Here is an 18,443-nt window from a genome sequence, read left to right as displayed (position 1 = left end):
GAAGCCAAGTTCATGAAGCAGCTTCCTTTTGGTGCCTAAGAAGACAGTGCCTCCACTGCCTCTGTTGTTTTAAAACTTACAACAACTACGGGGAATCCACTGAAACATATTTTTAGCTTCCACTGACCACAGATGTAGAACTTCGGCTGTGGAGGGTCAACTACATGTACTCATAAAACGAACTCAGCTGGCATCAACACAGGGCTTCTGAGCAATAGAATCTGTTCAGTACAGGATATGTTAGGATCTACCCAACATTCACGTATTTATCCAATTTTCACCCCTTTAAAAAAGTTACATCTAGGTCCATCAACAGAAGAATGGATAAAGAAGATGTGGAAAGTATATACAATGGAATATTAGTTATAAAAAGGAGAAAGACTTGGTCATTTGTAGAGATGTGGGTAGACTAGAGACTGTTATACAGAATGAAGTAAGTCAGGAAGAGGAAAAACAAATAGTGTATATTAACACATACACGTGGACTCCGAAAACCTGGTGGATAATCTCATATACAAAGCAGAAATAATAGTGACACAGACAGAGGGAACATGGACACCAAGGGAGGAAGCGGGGGGTGGGATGAATCAGGAGAGTGGGATCGGTGTGTATCAACTGTGTACATATAAACCATACTAGGTATAAACTAGACGACTGAGAACCCCCTGTGCAGCACAGGGCCTCGCTCTGTGGTGACCTGAATGGGGAAGGAGTCCAAAAGACGGGATGTACGCAAACATACAACTGATACAGTCTGCTGTACAGCAGAATCTAACGCGATACTGTAAAGCAGCTATACTCCAATTAAAAAAACTTCAAATAAATGTAAACCACTTATGAAAACAGGTCAAAACTGAGGTGCTTTGGGCTGAAACTGGATGACCCTCGGCGGCCGGAAGCCCACGCAGCAGAGAGCGCGCTCATGAAGTTGCCCTGCCTCGGAAGAGTGCGGTTTTTCTCACCGATGCTGTGGATTCTGAATGAGACATCGTCCATTAAGTCCCTGAAGCTCTGTAGCTTAGGAGACAGCCCTCACCTCCAGGAGAAGGCATGAGGCTTGGAGCAGAGGGAACACCAGCCTGACAGGCACACCGATACGAAGTGGTGAATACTACACCCAGGAGAACCTTGTTCCCACAGTGGACCCAGTATCCATAAATACACGTTCCAGTCAGTTCAGTTGCTCAGTCGTGTCCAACTCCTTGCAACCCCATGAACTGCAGCACGCCAGGCCTCCCCGTCCATCACCATCTCCCGGAGTTCACTCAAACTCACGTCCATCGAGTCGGTGATGCCATCTAGCCATCTCATCCTCTGTCGTCCCCTTCTCCTCCCGCCCCCAATCCCTCCCAGCATCAGAATCTTTTCCAATGAGTCATCTCTTCGCATGAGGTGGCCAAAGTACTGGACTTTCAGCTTTAGCATCATTCCTTCCAAAGAAATCCCAGGGCTGATCTCCTTCACAATGGACTGGTTGGATCTCCTTGCAGTCCAAGGGACTCTCAAGAGTCTTCTCCAACACCACAGTTCAAAAGAATCAATTCTTCGGCGCTCAGCTTTCTTCACAGTCCAACTCTCACATCCATATATGACCACTGGAAAAACCATAGCCTTGACTAGACGGACCTTTGTTGGCAAAGCAATGTCTCTGCTTTTCAATATGCAGTTAGTCCACTGAAAAGGAACACTCTGCCTTGAGATGTCCCCATCCTTCAGTTCTGCTTGTTGGCATGCGGGACAGCCCCCTCCCTGGGAACCACGGGAAGCAGGACCCGAGGCTGGGCGTTTCCTACCCAGGCTGCCCACTGCTATTCAGCAGGGAGAACAGAGCCTGCCAGGGGCCTGCCCACACCCGAAGCTGTGTGTCCACCCCCCGCCCCCCCCTCCGCTGTCAGAGGGGCAGTAACGTGGCAGAGGTTGCAGGGGTCAGGTTGGCAGATGGCCAGGGAATCTGGACGCAGCCAGACCACACGTCCACTTTGCACCCTTTTCCACAAATATGACTGAATTTAAAGGGCTTCCCTGGTGTCCCAGTGGTTAAGATCCCACACTTCCAAAGCAGGGGGCCCAGTTCAATCCCTGGTCAGGGAGCTAGATCCCACATGCTGAAACTAAGACCCAGCCCAGTCCAATAAATGAAAGAATATTTTTAAATAAAGGTCACACATTTTAGATCCACCTGGACAGGACTTGGACAGGAGAGTTCACTGGGGACCTTTGATATGTCTTTCCCAGAGAGGACTGAGAGCTCTGACCCGGTTTGGTCTCCTTCCTGCATCAGCCCCGCCCGCTCCTGCACTGCAGCCCCGATAGGTTCCTCCACAGCCCCGTGTCCGTACACTGCGGGGAGGGGCCCAAGCTGAGCGTGGTGGACAGGCACTGCCACTCTCTGCCGTCACTGGGTGAGAGAGGAGCGGCCAGCCTCACACCGCCATGTCAGCACATGACATCACATTAGGCCAGAGCACGTTCCCAGCCACACTCGGGGAGTGCATGAAGGTCAGTATCTGCACACACCTCGCGTACCACCATACACCAGGGCCTCCACCTGGCTATTTCTGCCCCATCACAGAGGGACAAGAGAGTGTTCTGCTTCAACGAGGAGAGTGATCAGCCTTGCTGCCTCTCTTTTTTGTAACATAAATGACGTTAATCCTGTAGGCATCGCAACTTGTCACTGCAAGGGAGAATCAAGGAAGATGGAAAAGACCATAAAATAGCAAATCAAAAACATTCTGTCTCTTCTATTTCCTCTCAGATGAGTGGGGGCGACATCTTTTGGCTCTTTCTTTTCAATAGACCTGAAAAGTAGAGTCCGTGATGAAAAGTAGAGTCCTGGGTGTCCCAATCACAGGATCACAACACAAAAGCCCGAGGCTACGATGAATGGCACCGACACGTGACTCCCTGCCCTGCAGTTCGGAGCCGGCAATGCAGACTGCTCAGTCGGGGCACACACATCGTTCTCTCGCATGAACAGGGTGGGCTGACCTGCAGGCCAGGGGCGCAGGCTGCCTACAAATGTTCCTCTGAGTCCCGAGACCTCAGCCATCAGGTGTCAGAAGCATGCAGCGAGTTCTTTTCCTGTCGCAAGTCCAGGAGTGAGTTTCCTCGCCAAACCAGCCGGCTGCGCTGCAGCTTCGGACTTGGATCAACTGAGATGCTCCCCAGCCTTGACCTCGGGTAGGTGCCCGGCCTCTGAGGCAGGTGACTCAGACTCCGGCTGAAACTCTCCTGACCACACCGAGGCCATGCTGCCAGCTCTGCCCCAAGAGAAGGAGGCTTCTGTGTGGTCTCTATCCCAAATACCCTTTCCTTCCCCTCAGCTGCTTGACGATGGCAACGTATCCCCACTGAATTCAAGGCTGTGGATTTTATCATGAAGTAGCCTCCTGAAATTCACTGGCCGGGACTCACCAGAGCTGCACACATCAGCTTCCCTCATCTAACAGACCACACCTGCTGTGGCCTGATCACTTCTTGCATGCTCACTCACTCGCTTCACTTGTGTCTGACTCTGCGACCCCATGGATTGACTGCAGCCCACCAGGCTCCTCTGTCCATGGGAATTCTCCAGGAGACAATACTGGGGTGGGCCGCTGTGCCCTCCTCCAGGGGATCTTAGCTGCCTAGATTTTCCACCACTTTGTCAGGGGTCTCCCCCAGCCCATCCCACCTCTGCCTCAGGATACAGACGCTCCCCCTTAAGCATCCCTGGCCACCTGGAGGGGCAGGGCAGATGCAGGACACCTGCTCTGGGGCCAGGGGAGGCCTCTCCCCGTTCTGGGCCCTGGGAACCCATCTGAGTTTCTCCATCTGTTGAACAGCGAAGTGAGTGTCTCTCTCAGGGCTGTGATGTGGCTCAAACAACACAGGATGAGGTACGCTGTAAACTAGGAACTGTTATCACTTCAGTTCAGTCCAGTCACTCGGTCGTGTCCGACTCTGCAACCCCATGAATTGCAGCACGCCAGGCCTCCCTGTCCATCACCAACTCCCGGAGTTCACTCAGACTCACATCCATCGAGTCAGTGATGCCATCCAGCCATCTCCTCCTCTGTCGTCCCCTTCTCTTCCTGCCCCCAGTCCCTCCCAGCATCAGAGTCTTTTCCAATGAGTCAGCTCTTCGCGTGAGGTGGCCAAAGTACTGGAGTTTCAGCTTTAGCATCATTCCTTCCAAAGAAATCCCAGGGCTGATCTCCTTCAGAATGGATTGGTTGCATCTCCTTGCAGTCCAAGGGACTCGCAAGAGTCTTCTCCAACACTACAATTCAAAGGCATCAATTCTTCAGCGCTCAGCCTTCTTCACAGTCCAATTCTCACATCCATACATGACCACAGGAAAAACCATAGCCTTGACTAGACGGACATTTGTTGGCAAAGTAATGTCTCTGCTTTTCAATATGCTATCTAGGTTGGTCATAACTTTCCTTCCAAGGAGTAAGCGTCTTTTAATTTCATGGCTGCAGTCCCAATTTGCAGTGATTTTGGAGCCCCAAAAAATAAAGTCTGACACTGTTTCCACTTACATCTAGGCCTTTCCCAGAACTAGCCGCTTGCCCTGAGAAAGCAGCCAACCCTTTCACTGGCCTGGTCCTCCAATGCTGCGCTCATACCTGACCCTCCAGGCCTCCAGCCCACTGACCCCGGGCCACACCCCGAGCACCCCAGAGACACCTGCACCCCCTGCCGCTCTCAGCGAAGGAACACAGTGAGCGGAGGGCCCTCTGGCTCATCGTAGCCGACACCTGGCTGCCTTGCCACCAGCACTTGGCTGTCGGGGCTTTAAACCTCCACCACCTGCCTGCCTTCTTTGCAGCAGTGGTTGCTTCCCTGGCACCACACACCCGGCACGGAGCCCTGCCCGAGACCCGCACAGGCTTCTCAGGACGCGGCTCGCGCAGACACGGACGCGGATGTGGCTCTGTTGGCACCGGACGACCTGGTGCTCGCTGTGCTTCTCTCCGCCCGGGTTTCTCCCAAGCGGCAGTGACCGCCAAGGCTTTGGCCACTGACTCTACAGGATTCACGCTCCAATTTCACACCTCAGGTTTGGATCAGTGCCCTCACCTGCTGAGGTCACCTGAAATCAATCCATCCTGTTTAAAATAGTGGAGAAGCCCACACACCTATGGGCACCTTATCTTGGACAAAGGAGACGAGAATATAAGGTGGAGAAAGGACAGCCTCTTCAATAAGTGGTGCTGGGAACACAGGACCGCTCCATGGAAGAGAATGAAATTAGAACACTTCCTAACAGCATACACAAAAACAAACTCAAAGTGGATTAAAAAGACCTAAATGTAAGGCCACACACTATAAAAACTCCTACAGGAAAACAAAGGCAGAACTCTTCAACATAAATTGCAGCAAGATCCTTTTTGACCCACCTCCTAGAGTAATGAAAAGAAAAAGAAAAATAAACAAATGGGACGTAATTTAACCTAAGAACTTTTACACAGCAAACAAACCATAAAACAAAAAGAAAACCCTCATAATGGGAGAAGATATTTGCAAATGAAGTAACTCACAGAGTTAACCCCGTAAATATATAAGCACCTCAATATTAAAACACACACACACACACAACCCAATCAAAAATGGGCAGAAGACCTAAATAGAAATTTCTCCAGAGTACATACAGATGGCCAAGAAACATGGGAAAATGCTCAATATCACTAATTGTTAGAGAAATGCAAATCAAAACTACAATGAGGTATCACTTCACAGCAGTCAGAATGGCCATCAAAAAATCTACAAACAGTAAGTGCTAGAGAGGGTGTGGAAAAAGGGGAACCCTCTTGCACAGTTGGTAAGAATGTATATTGATACAGCCACTATGGAGAACAGTATGGAGGTCCGTTAAAAAACTAAAAATAGAACCAGAAATCCCACTACTGGGCATAAATCCTGAGAAAACCACAATTCACAAAGAATCGGCTACCCCAGGATTCACTGCAGCACTGTTCACAACAGTGAGGCCAGGGACGCACCGAGAACAGATAAACGGATGAAGAAGATGTGGCACTTATATACCGTGGACTAGTACTCAGCCATAAAAAGTAATACAATTGAGTAATTGTAGTGATGTGGATGGACCTAGAGAGTCATACATAGTGAAGTCAGTCAGAGAAAAGCAAATATATATTAAGGCATATATATGGAATCTAGAAAAATGGTACAAACTAACCTATCTGCAGGACAGAAATGGAGACGCAGATGCAGAGGATGGACGCGTGGGCACTGGCAGGAGGAAGGGGGGGCTGGGGTGATTTGAGGGCAGCACTGACGTATGCGCACCGCCACGTGTAACACGGCCAGCGGCGGGAAGCCCGCACAGCACAGGGCGCTCAGCGCCGCGTCCGAGCCGCCCCGGAGGGAGGGGGCTTCCGAGGGAGGGAGGGGGCTTCCGAGGGAGGGGGTGTCTGCCTACAACAGCCGACTCATCTCAGCGCACAGCAGCAACTGAACAACGTTGTAAAGGAACCATACTCCAATAAAAAAAATTTTAGAACAGTGAATAAGGAGTCTCTCCATTGTTATTCACATCGCATGCAAAACTAAACAGGAAAACTGAGTGCCCCGGCCTTTCTTTAGAGCCGCACTGTACAGTGTGGCAGGTGGGTGGGCACGAGGCTGTTAAATGTTTGAAATGTGTGTGGTCCAGCCTGGGATGTGCTGTGTCTGTACACCCCATGCTTCCAAGACTTACTACAAAGAAATAAGGGAAAACATCCCAATGATTTTCTGTTGATTACATGTTGAAATAATACTTTGGATATATTTAGATATATTTGGCTAAATAAACTATGCTATAAAATTTATTTCACCTGGTTTTTTTTTTTTTTAATGTGGTATCAGATAAATGATGTGGCTTACACTGTATTTCCACTGGATGGCCAGCTGCTCTGGAGGCCCTCATCCGGGACAGCATCACTGCCCAGCACTCTCTCCCAGTGTGGTTTATCTGTTTGGGTCTGTTCTCAGTGTCTCCTGATCCTCATTTCACAATCTCATTCATGCAGGAATTCTGGGGGGAGTGATGCCAAATGCTTCCAATCCGTATATTCCATATACTTTCATCCCATGGCACCCTTTCTGAGCAAAGGGAAAGTGCTCATTGCTTGGGCCTGTCTCTTGGCAACCCCATGGACTGTAGCCTGCCAGCCTCCTCTGTCCATGGAATTCTCCAAGCAAGATGACTGGAGGGAGTTGCCATTCCCTTCTCCAGGGGATCTTCCTGACTCAGGAGGAGAGGCAGACACAGGCTTACCCGTGGCTGAGCCCAGCAGGTACCCCCCAGTGATTTCAGCAAGTCACCGCTTCCCTCGCTTTACCTTCTGTAGCCAATATCCACCTGCTGGAATAAGGGACTGACTATAACTCAAGCCCATGCCTCTCTCACTGTGCAGGAGTGGAAGAACCCAATAGTTGGGCAGCTGCATTTAGTTTGGATCCTGAGACCAGCACAAGGTCTCAATCAATGTCTGCTGAATGTGTGGGCAAAGAACAACCTGCTTGTGCTGGCAGAGCCCTTCCTCGGCCGCTGGCGCCCAGGCCTTCACTTGTAACTTCACAGCTCTGTCTCCTGCCAGGTCTGTGACCCTGGTGTGTCACCCATTCTAGGCTTGTTCCTTTACCACCACTCACCGCTCTGGGTGTTTGTGGGATGAAGGTATTTACTGAAGAGCTGCTCAGTCACTGCGAGGCCATGCCACCACCCTGGACTCAGGCAACTCCTGTCCCCAGGCGATCGAGTGTAGCACACAGCGTGGAAGCACGTGCTGGACAGAGGGGCTTGTCTTCTCACCTGCGACTGGCACTGCCCTGGCCACTTACTTTAAGTCTTTGGCAAATGTCTTTGAACCTCCCAGTTCAAGCAGTGGGGTCGAGTTTCCGGCACTAACAGCCTCGCTCCGTCATTCCTCCATTTTCATTTTTCTCCTCTGTTACATTAGCTCTTCGCGTCCATTCCATGCTCACCCAGTCGTGTGTGACTCTCTGCCGCCCCATGGACTGTGGCCCACCAGGCTCTTCTATCCATGGGACTTTTCAGGCAAGAATACTGGAGTGGATTGCCATTTCCAACTCCAGGCAATCTTCTCAACCCAAGGATTGAACCTGTGTCTCCCGCATTGACAGGCAGAGTGTTTACCACCTGGGAAGTCCCTCTTCACTTTCATTAACATTATTCTATTAGAAACTGTAAAAAAAAAAAAAAAAAAAAAAATCTGGCTCTTTAACTAACGAGGAAAGCCACAGAACGTTCTGGACCTACCCATCACCACCCTCCTCTTGAAGCCTGCATCCCCTGACACCCGTCTGCATTCTGTCACCCGCCTCTGGTTTGGCTCAGCCCAGGGAGAAATCATCACACAGCAATGGGGGGACAAAGAGATCCAAAGCTGAAGAGATGACTTCAAGCCGTGGAGCTGTACAGACTTGAGAAGCTGGGGACAGAGCAGTTCCAGGCTAAGCCCAAGCGAGCAGTTGTCATCAGAGAACAGAAATCAAGGGCCAAAATACACTGAAAAAAAGCAGAGACAAGAGATGGCACAGTCTCTGAAAGAGACAGACACAGAGAATCAACAATGGCGGCCCCGACTCCCCGGTTCCTGGAAAGCCTGACCTTCCGATCCCTGGTTCCATCAGAGTCCTGTGTTGTACACCAATAATCCCTGTCAGCTTTGGAGCCTCGGCTTTGTGTTTTTGCACCTGTGATCAAATATACCTGCGTCCAGGGCACCTCTACGTGTTCTTCCCGAGCACCTCTCCTCCCAGTCATGCCCCCAACACAAAAGCAAACACTGGAACCTTCCAGAACCCGGCCCTGGCGGGCGTCGCTTTGACCACACACTGCATGCAAACAAACAGCCACACAGGAACCTCTGGCCACCCTGACTACTACTTCTCAAGAAGGAAGAGTTTATTGGATACACTAGAAGGGGGCAAAAGTCTAACAGTGAGAAGGAACTACAGGCTCACCCCTTTAGAAGATGAGCAGGGAAAACAAATACACTGATTATGTACAATCATTAAAAACAGCAGGGTGGTGGAAAAAAGGAAAAACTGCCAGCAGCCTTCCAGAAGGTTAGTAACAGAGGACGTCTGCAGGCACCTTCCTGCCCAGTCCCAACCAGCCCGCGCGTCCTGGGGTTGTCCCCGCCGCCGATGAGAAGCGGATGGAGCAGGGAGACTGGGGGGCTCCGAGGGGCTCACGTAGGTCCTGCTGTGCCCGCAGTGGGACCTGGAGAAGGAAGCCCCGCCGGCAACGCACATGTACCCGCCTCTCCTCGAAAATCCCCAAGGACAACGTCCCAGGCATCTCCCGATACAGACGTGGGAAGAGCTGAGGAAATGCACGTCGTGGAGGAAGCGGCGGCCTTTCTGGGGGCCTATGCCCAAGTCCAGACCCGGGGTCCTCTGACGTGAGCCCCGCGCCCCGCACCTGCGAGACCCCGAAATGGGCTGAGCGCTGGGACCAGGGGGTCCACCGGGGGCCCAGGACTTCCGCTGGAAGCCAGCCCCCGAGCCCCGGCAGCAGAGGAAGGGTGCCCACGAAGGGTCAGATACAGTTCTGAGCTGTTTTAAAGAGAAAAAAAAGGAGCCCTCCGAGTTTTCTTAAATAGAGACCTTGGTTCAGCCGATGCGTTTCTATAAAAATGCGCTGGATGCCGGATCGAAGTTGCACAGTCTCCTGGCGATGCCGTCCAACGTCCACTGAACTGAAAAGGCGGAACATTTAAAGCCGCCGCTTCGAGGACCGTCCCCGAAGCCGACGCTTACGGGCCCCTCCAGGCCCCGGAGGCGTCCGGCCGGGCGGCGTGCGGAGCTGCGCCGGGCAGCGGGTCAGTCGCGGTGGCGGCGCCACGTCCCCGCCCGCTCGCTGCCCGGGGCGGGGGCGGAAGGGCCGGGGTGCGGGGGCGGCTCCGGGGGCGCGGCGGGCGCCGGGGCGGCGGGCTCCAGGCCGGGCCGGCCGCCCTCGGCGCCAAGCTTGCTGCCGAAGATCTGGCCCTCCTTATCTAGAGCCGTGTTCTGGGGAGAGAGCAGGAGACAAGACACGTGAGCCCGCCGCCTGCACCCGGCACCGCGAGCAAGCGGGGCGTGCCGAGCATGCAGGGCGGGAGCAGGAGAGGAGAAGTAACGCCTGCGGCCCAACGGCGTCCCCTGGTCGGCCCAGCAGTCCCGCCATCCCTCACCTCGGCCTCTGCTCCTACGCCCCGGCCGGAGCCTCTGGGATCTGAGCCCAGAAGCGTCCTGGACAAGAAGCAAACCGCAGGGGAATGCAAAGCACTAAAGAAGGCTCCTCATCAAGAGATTGGAAAGATTAAGTCATGTCACCCGTAATACCTAACCTCCGCCCCTCCCCGAAACCACCGCAGTCCTGGCCGCCCGTAATCTATGAAAAGCATCTTTCCACCCTCCAGCATCTCCTCCCTGGCCTTCTCTTCCTGTGGGGTGTCTTCACACCCCTAAGGGTTGTGACCTGCTCCCCCTGGTGGTTCAGACGGTAAGAAAAAAAAAAAAATCTGCCTGTAATGCAGGAGACCAGGGTTCAATCCCTGGGTAGGGAAGATCCCCAGGAGAAGGGCATTGCAACCCACTCCAGTGTTATTGCCTGGAGAATTCCATGGACGGAGGAGCCTAGGGACCGACAGTCCATGGGATCACGAAGAGTAGGAAATGACTGAGCGACCAACACTCTCACTTTCCCCTGCTCCAGGGGCACAGATGTCCCCTTGCTCTCTGATGCTAGCCTGGAGCTGGGAACTGGCCTGCCTGCCTCCTCCCCTGCCCTGTACGAGAACTGCTGCTCGGCCAGGGAGGCCAGGCGCCCTCTCATCGGGTTTTCCAAACGCGGGGCTCTGCCAGTTCTCAGCACCTTTAGCTTTTTAGCTGAAAGGCATGTAGACCAGAAGTCCTTTTCTTGTCATCTAACCACCTTGATGGGGAATGGAACCATCCGATTCTTCCAGGACTCCAGGAGGGGAAAAAAGTGCCTGGAGAAAATACAAACAAATGGGGCTTCCTAGGCTTGGGGCAGACTGGAAGACAGGTGTTCTCCACAGGCCCTTCCTGAACACTCAGTGATTGCCAAGGGCACTTTCCGTTTCCTGTAGAAGAGGTAACTGGGGAAAAGCCAAATCAGAAACTCAGCCCTGCGCCTCAACAAGCTTCGGAGCGCTGAGTGTGAGCAGAGGCCAGGCCACCCCCTCAGGGAAAACACGGAACGCACAGAGAGGCTTCTTCCGCCGTTTTCCACCCAAAAGCCTCCCCTGGGCCGAAGACACCAATCATCCCCACAGTTATTTCTCCTCTTCTCTTCCCGACGACGAGAACATGAACGTGTGCAGCGGGAGGAAGCAGAGCGGTGCGGTTAGTACATACCGTCGCCTTGGGCCTAGCCAGAGGGAAGCAATGCAGGCGGCGGGAGAGGCGCGAGGAGCGGGAGAGAAGCGGGGACAGAAACTGGACTTACTTTCAACAGAAGCAACACAGTCGGAACAGTTTTGTCTAACTTAAATTAAGCCCCGATCCTTCCCAGCGTCCCCCTGAAAGGAGCACAGTCCCCCGAGTGAGGAAGCACTCCTTTTGAATCCATCCTTTCTCAAGTCAGCTAGGAGGCTACAAAATGCAGCCACGAGGGGTTTCTTATCACTAATTCCCTTTTCCACCACGAGATGGCCTCTCCTGGGCGAGGCCCTGAGCCCACTCTGCAGGTGCAGGGCCTTTCCTTAAGCCTCTCAGGACAAGTCAGAGCGAATACAAGTGCAATCCGAAACCACAGGCCCAACTTAAACCAAAACCCTACCCTCTAGCATTCCCCTATCCCAAAGCCTAGCTGACTGCACACTGTCTTACGGAGGACAGTGCCTCCTTGCAAACGCACTTGCAGAAAGAACCAAAGCCTTCGCAAAGGCTCCCATCTTAACGCTGTAATCCACTAAAAGATACACGTTTGCACCTCAGTGAAAGATAACCTTTAGCAGGAGAATGACTGGGGTCCTCCTCCCGTGCCCTCACCAGCTTTTGGTCTGGGAAGCAAGGTGTATGTGGCAAGCTGAAGAGTTCTAAATAAAGTTTTCACGGGTGTGTTTGGCCAAAATGGGTGTCAGTAGGTACAGGAGACCCGCACCCGTGAGAAGCCGAGAGCTGGACGCTGCTGTCAGAGTCTGAGAGAAGCATGCAGACAAGAGGGGCTGAGAATTAGAGGCCGCTCTGAGGAAGCACAGCATGTGAATACCAGAACACTGCTCCGGGGTCCCCAGAGTCTCAGCGGGGTACACAGTGAAACTCTGAAGTGCCTCTCAAACTGTCAAGTCAAACTGTCAAACAAAATGCAGACACAGCATCAGCTTCACTTGCTCACCGTTACCTACCATTCCTGTCCTACCGTTTCCTCACCGGAGCCCAGGCTCCCATTCTGGGGGTTCTAGGAGAACCAAACCCAACCAGAGGGTCCCGCCTCAGGACACTGATACACTGTACACAGCAGAAAACCACCTGAGCCTTACATGCCCCAGATATGAGAACAGGTACATACCAGGAAGAGCTGTGTGAATCAGGATTTTTAAGAAAACATTTGAAACTGTTCCCAAGGGCAGGACACACAGGCACACAGTAATGGTGAAGGTGGTGGTGGTCAGGGGCGGGGGCTGGGGCAGATGACCGATGACTCGAAGCGTTGCAAGCTGCCCGGACGCAACCACTCCCGGCAAGGCCTCTGTCGGGTGAGGATGGATGCCCTCCCCATGGAGGCCCACATGGGACAAGCCAGATTCCCAGGCTGGCTTTCTGGCCGTGGAGAACTGGTCCCTCCGGAGACAAGTGTTCCTGGCTCCCCCATGGGTTTTGGATCTCATGGGTCAGCCAGCACCTCCCCAGAGCTAAGGAGCTGCAGAGTTATGTGGGGAACGGGGGGTGAGATGGAGCCGCACCAACATGCCCGACAAGACACTTAATCACACGTGAACACACAATGCTCGCAATCACTGCCAGACTCACAAATAAAGCAGTGTTCATTCAAGCAAACGTCCTGTTAAAGGTCAGGAGTTTGACACTGAATGCTTGAACTTCATCAGCAAATGGAAAAAAGCCATTTGTAAACCCCAAGACATAGGTTCTGAGAGGGTCTGGATTATCCTCATCCAGAACAGAGCCTGTACTGGGCCAAAAGGCAAAGGGGCCAATCGTTCCAGACCTTGGTGGGCCACAGGCCCTGCGTCTGGGCTGTGAGTCAACAGGTGACCCAGGGGGAAGCTCTCATGAGCTCTGGACAAATCCTATAAAGCTTCTTCCTCTAGGAGACTAGGAAGCTTAATTCACCTGTGGTTATTAAAGTGTGCTAACTCTTAAGGTTTTTTATTATGTGGTGAGTGTGGCAGTTTTTGATGCTTCAGGTTTTTCTAGATGTCGCCAGGAGCTGCCTGGCGGCAGGGCTGTGACCCGAGCCCGGGCGGCAGTGACTCACTGAGAAGGCTCTCCGCCGCGGCTCGGGCAGGGCGCTCTCCTCGCGGGGTCTCAGCTGCCCCTCCGTGACAGCTCCCGCTGCCTCAGGCTTTCGGCGGGACACTACTGAGATCCCGGGAAAACCACAGCTCAAGAGGCCTTCCCGCTCGTCTGACCCAGAGCTGCCGGGGGGCCTGCAGCCCGGCAGGGGAGGAGGAAAGGGGTCCCCACGATGGAGAACGGGCCCCCCACCCCGGGACAGAGCAGCGGGCTTCACCCCGGCTCCCACCTGCACCCAGGCCTCCAAGGGAAGGATCGGACGTGCAAGGAGCTGCGAGAGTAAGTGACTGTTCCCTCCCAGTCGGGGAGGAAAACAGCCTTTCCAGAGGGGGAGGTCCATCCTGAGGCCAGAGTGATGGAGCAGGGGGATGGCCCGTCACCCGCTGTCCGGCTGTGGGTCCCCACCTCCAGAGAAAGCCTGCCTCTCTCCGGGAAGGCAGCCCCTGCTGCTCCCCGATCCTATGAGCAGTGGGGGCAGCAGGGGGCCCACGGGGGCCAGCTTCACGGCTCACAGGAGCGAGGACCCGGGTCTGGACAGCTGGTGGGAGGGCTGCTGGCCACACTTCTGACTCACTTTTATCTTTTCTGCCATCTTCTCCCGCTCCCTGACCTACCTTCATGTTACTTCACGTACTTTAATGCCGTTTTCCATTTGCTGTGTTTATGGATTTAGGTAAGCTGCCTCAAAAACATTTTAGAAGGAAGATCTGACAAAATATGGGGATCTGTGTTACTAACTTCTCATTAAATTTTACCAACCCTGAAAAACCCAATTTTTTTTTCATTCTTCTGAACTTTTAAAAATCACAAAATACTGATTTTTTAAAAAGTGCAATTTGCTTAACTCTAGCTGTTTCTTATCCCCAGTTCCAAAGAATCATTCACGGTTCAAATAATCTATTTGTGAAGCCCTGAGTAGTCAGGGAGTCATTGCCTTTGGCTGCAAGTCCCGCCTGGCTGGGGAGCCCTCTCTAGGGGGGAAAGCAGAGCTGGGACAGACGCCACAGCCCAGGGCCCACGGAGCCCAGAAGAGGAGGGGACCCGGGCCCAGGGCCCTGCAGTGTGGCCTGGCTGGAAACTGCACACCCTCTGATCCCAGGACCCATGGACTGGGAGCCGGCCACACGGTGCCTGTCACATGCCAGGCCATTCTTGCCGTGGAGGGAGGAGCCGGAAGGCACCAGGGCCACGAGAGGGGAGCGCGGAGCGCTGACTCTGCAGGGTTCACCGTCAGCTGAGCAGTCAGGCCGCACCTGCAGCTGCCCAAGGGCGGCCACACGCTCTACTTACCATGATAACAGAGACCCCGGTGGTCGTGCTGTTCTGTTTGGGGAGCGCGTTATTAAAGTGCTGTTTGAGTTTACCTGTTACTTCAGCTTGCATATTATTCTCCTGGGAGGCGTCATCCTACAGAAAAGAATCAAAGACACAGATTTTGAGTCTTGGGTCCACGCTGTCTCTTCCTCAGCAGTCACACACCATCCATCACTCCCACCGTCTCCTCCTACTGGGCTGTCTGAGCTGTGAGATCAGGGGAACCATGTAAGTCAAGTAACTGAAAATAACGACTGCTATTGGGCGGTCCCCTACCCCCCGGAAGGACCCTCTGCCATGCATCTCCCTCCTGAGGTCTGGAGTGGGATTGGGCAGTCCCCTACCCCCTGGAAGGACCCTCTGCCATGCACCTCCCTCCTGAGGTCTGGAGTGGGCTGAGGAAAGAGCAGAAGGACCTTCTGCAGGGCTCAGAGACTGTCCTCCACAGCACAAATGCCACCTAATTTAGTACAGATCCTGCCCGTGGAAACACCAAAATTATCATTTTAGTCAAGAATGCAGGTAGTATCTAGTCTTTATCACTCAATAAAAAAAATGTGGCATCTCAGCTACTTGGTCCAAGAACCAAGTCACATAACAAGACCCAGAGAATCTGAATGGAGTTGTCAGAATGTGGGGGACAGAGCCTGGGTGGCCAAGGTGCACAGGGTGCCCTGAAGTCAGCAAGAGCCCCTGAGTTAATGCCACTGCCCCCAGGCTCCCAGGACTGAGGAGGACCCAGACTCCCCTGGTGTGGACTGTTTCACCCGGGCCCCAAGGCACTGCCCACACTCAGAGGACTCCCCGAAAGTCACACATCCTCTGCCCGGCTCCCGTCCACCCCACCAGGAGCAGGAGTGCTCCCGTGACCACGTGCCAGGAAGGCAGAGATCAGGCTCTGACACAGACTCATCTCTGGGCAAGCTCTGAAGACTCTCAAACCCCAGGATGACAGGAAGAGGCCCTCAGAGAGTATCCTGGCCAATCCCCGCACCTCCCAGGCGAGGACGCCGCGGCCTGCAGAGGTCGTGATGAGCCCGGCCACTCACAGAGGGAGCCTGGCGCCAACTGTGTCCAGCCAGAGAGCAGGCTGCATGCTGCTTGCTCATTACAGAAAAGGACGCTCAATCTGCCACAGGACGTGGACCCAGAACTCGATCTACCCAGAACTCGGTCTGCACCATGGCCCAGGCAAGAAGGACACAGAGACGTTGGTTCCCGGGGGACGTGGGTACTTACGGACACCCAGGGGTGACTCAGGATCTGTCCTGCTGTGCACCTTGCTTCAACATTGACCTGAAGCATCTGACTGATTAATTCCTGGGAAGAAAGAGAGGAGAGGACAGAGGGAACAGAAGTGGGGAGACTAACAACAGACAGGAACCGTGAGTTTGCACCGAGTGCCTCAGGGGACAGCCGGCACCGCTGCTCGGTATTTGGATGCAGAAGCGATCACACGGCCACCTCCCCAGGCCTCCGAGGCAGGCACGGCCGCTGCGTCAGCAGCACCGAGACGAGAGGTCTCGCCCGGGTCCACACAAACCACAGCGTCCCCTCCTACGGGCTCTGGGCACTGCCATCACCCACAGCCCGGTGCTGCCCCTTCTGGCAACGCCACAGGCTGCATGGGGCCTCGCCTGCAGGCCGAGGGGGGCCATGACACAGCTCTCGGACGAATGAAGGGACACGCGGGGAGGCCTTAGAGAAGCGTCCGTAAGCGCTAAGGGGGTGGCCTCGGCACATTGGGAAGACAGCCAGGCCAGCTTTCAGAATCAGGCGAAGTATTTCAGGCACCGCGCTACGGAGTGAGCCACACGTCCAGACAGACCCGGAGCTCAACACCAAGAGTGCCGACAGCCCCCCGGGACAGGCGAGGGCCCCTCGACACGACAACAGCCCACAGGCGAGGGCCCCTCGACATGCCACCATCCCCTGGGACAGGCGAGGGCCCCTCGACACGCCGCTGCCCCCAGAGCCAGGCCGGGATGGGTACCTTGGCCGAGTCTGTGATGTTGTCCCAGTAGGGGGCTGGGAACTCCAGCTTCCCGGCCAAGATCTGGTCGAAGAGATCTTCCTGGAGGTTGTTCTCACTGAGTCAGTGAGAGAGAAACAGAAGAGTCAGCGTCACCATTCGGCTTTGTAATAAAAAGCTCACGGGGACGGGGGACAGGGCAGTCCAGTGTCTCTGGCGTGGGCATTTCACAGCTTGGCTGTGCATCTCAACGGCGCTTGGGATGACACACTCTCCCTTCTAGGTGATGAACCAAGGAACACTTCCAGGGGCCTGGGAATCAGCGAGAAAGGGGAGGAGCGTGGGTGGTAGCGAAAGGAGGAGCAGGGCAGAGAGAGAGAGGAGCAGAGATGCAGGAGCGCTGTTTGGTGGGCACCAGGTTTCAGCGTGGGAAGACAAAGATGCTCTGGAGATGGGTGGCGGTGACACAGGTTTGAATGTATTTAACCACTTAACGCTTGAAATCGTACACTTACAAATGGGTCAAGGGATAGACTTTATGTTACATGTATTTTTCCACAGAAAACAAAGACTCAAGAAAAAATGGAATCCACAAAAAACATTAAGTCCTCATTTAAAAAAAAGGAAGCTTGGCATCTGCCCTCAATCATTCATGGTATAATAAGAAGTGGAGGAAGTGGCAAACCTGAGTCAGATCTCCTTGTCCTTCCCCCTTCTACTTTCCCAACAAAACAGCCAAAGATCAGCGAAGCAGCCAACCCATGGGAAAGCTATAAGGAGTTCAGAATCTGGATAAACATTCACAGCGGAACGCGCTCCCCACTGAACCCTTTCACTGAAGCTCAGTGTGAGAGCAAAAGCCCATCATCTGAGGACACCCTCTAGAACTGCAGGGGTGGAGGCCCCCTAGGTGGGCACCCCTCCCTGCCTGCCTCTCTCAGAGGTGCACCTACGCACAGGTGTCTAAAGAGAAAAGATGACTTGATTTTTGATGGACAGTGCCAGGGAAATGCGGAAATATTGCTGGGAAAAACTCAGGAAACTGGACCTCCCCTACCTCCCAGAAAACTGCATCTCCACGGCTACATGGCCCCTTCCCTTGGTGGACGCATCAATGGCCAGAGTGGGAAGCAAGTCACTGGCTCTCTAGGCCACTGCAAAGCCTAGAAGAAAACTCAGGATGGGCAGGTGGAGTCAAGGTCAAAATCCAGGAGCAGAAGTTCAGTCTCACTTGGCAAATAAGTATAAGTAAGTATTAGTCACTCAGTTGTGTCTGACTCTTTACAACCCCAGTAAGTATTAGTTGCTCAGTTGTGTCTGACTCTTTACAACCCCATTGACGGTAGCCTGCCAGGCTCCTCCATCCATGGGATTTTCTGGGCAAGAATAGTGGAGTGGGTTGCCAGTTCCTTCTCCAGGGGATCTTCCAGACCCAGCGATCAAACCCAGGTCTCCCGCATTGCAGGAAGATGCTTTACCATCTGACCCACCAGGGAAACCCAATACTAGAATGGGTAGCCTTTCCCTTCTCCAGCAGATCTTCCCAACCCAGGAATCGAACCCAGGTCTCCCACATTGCAGGAAGACACTTTACCACCTGAGCTACCAGGGAAGCCCAGTACTAGAGTAGGTAGCCTTTCCCTTCTCC

General features: G+C 53.6%; 1 protein-coding gene across 16 annotated transcripts in view; it reads right to left on the bottom strand.

The window, feature by feature from the left end:
* Window positions 1–8,902: 8,902 nt before the first annotated feature.
* DCLK2 (doublecortin like kinase 2) overlaps window positions 8,903–18,443 on the bottom strand; it is a 186,869-nt gene continuing 177,328 nt past the window's right edge. For 10 of the 16 annotated variants that reach the window (XM_044930505.2, XM_044930504.2, XM_044930508.2 and 7 more), the window contains 4 exons: window positions 16,817–16,913; window positions 16,063–16,143; window positions 14,800–14,916; window positions 8,903–10,035 (listed from right to left, as the gene is read on the bottom strand). In XM_044930505.2, the coding sequence (XP_044786440.1) occupies window positions 9,850–10,035; window positions 14,800–14,916; window positions 16,063–16,143; window positions 16,817–16,913 (481 nt within the window). In that variant the 3' untranslated portion in view covers window positions 8,903–9,849. The other 6 variants (XR_006545690.2, XR_003104354.3, XM_044930511.2 and 3 more) reach the window with 6 other exon arrangements.

This window comes from Bubalus bubalis, chromosome 17 (assembly GCF_019923935.1).
Source record: "Bubalus bubalis isolate 160015118507 breed Murrah chromosome 17, NDDB_SH_1, whole genome shotgun sequence".
Lineage (NCBI taxonomy): Eukaryota > Metazoa > Chordata > Mammalia > Artiodactyla > Bovidae > Bubalus > Bubalus bubalis.
This window is presented reverse-complemented; position numbering and strand designations above follow the sequence as displayed.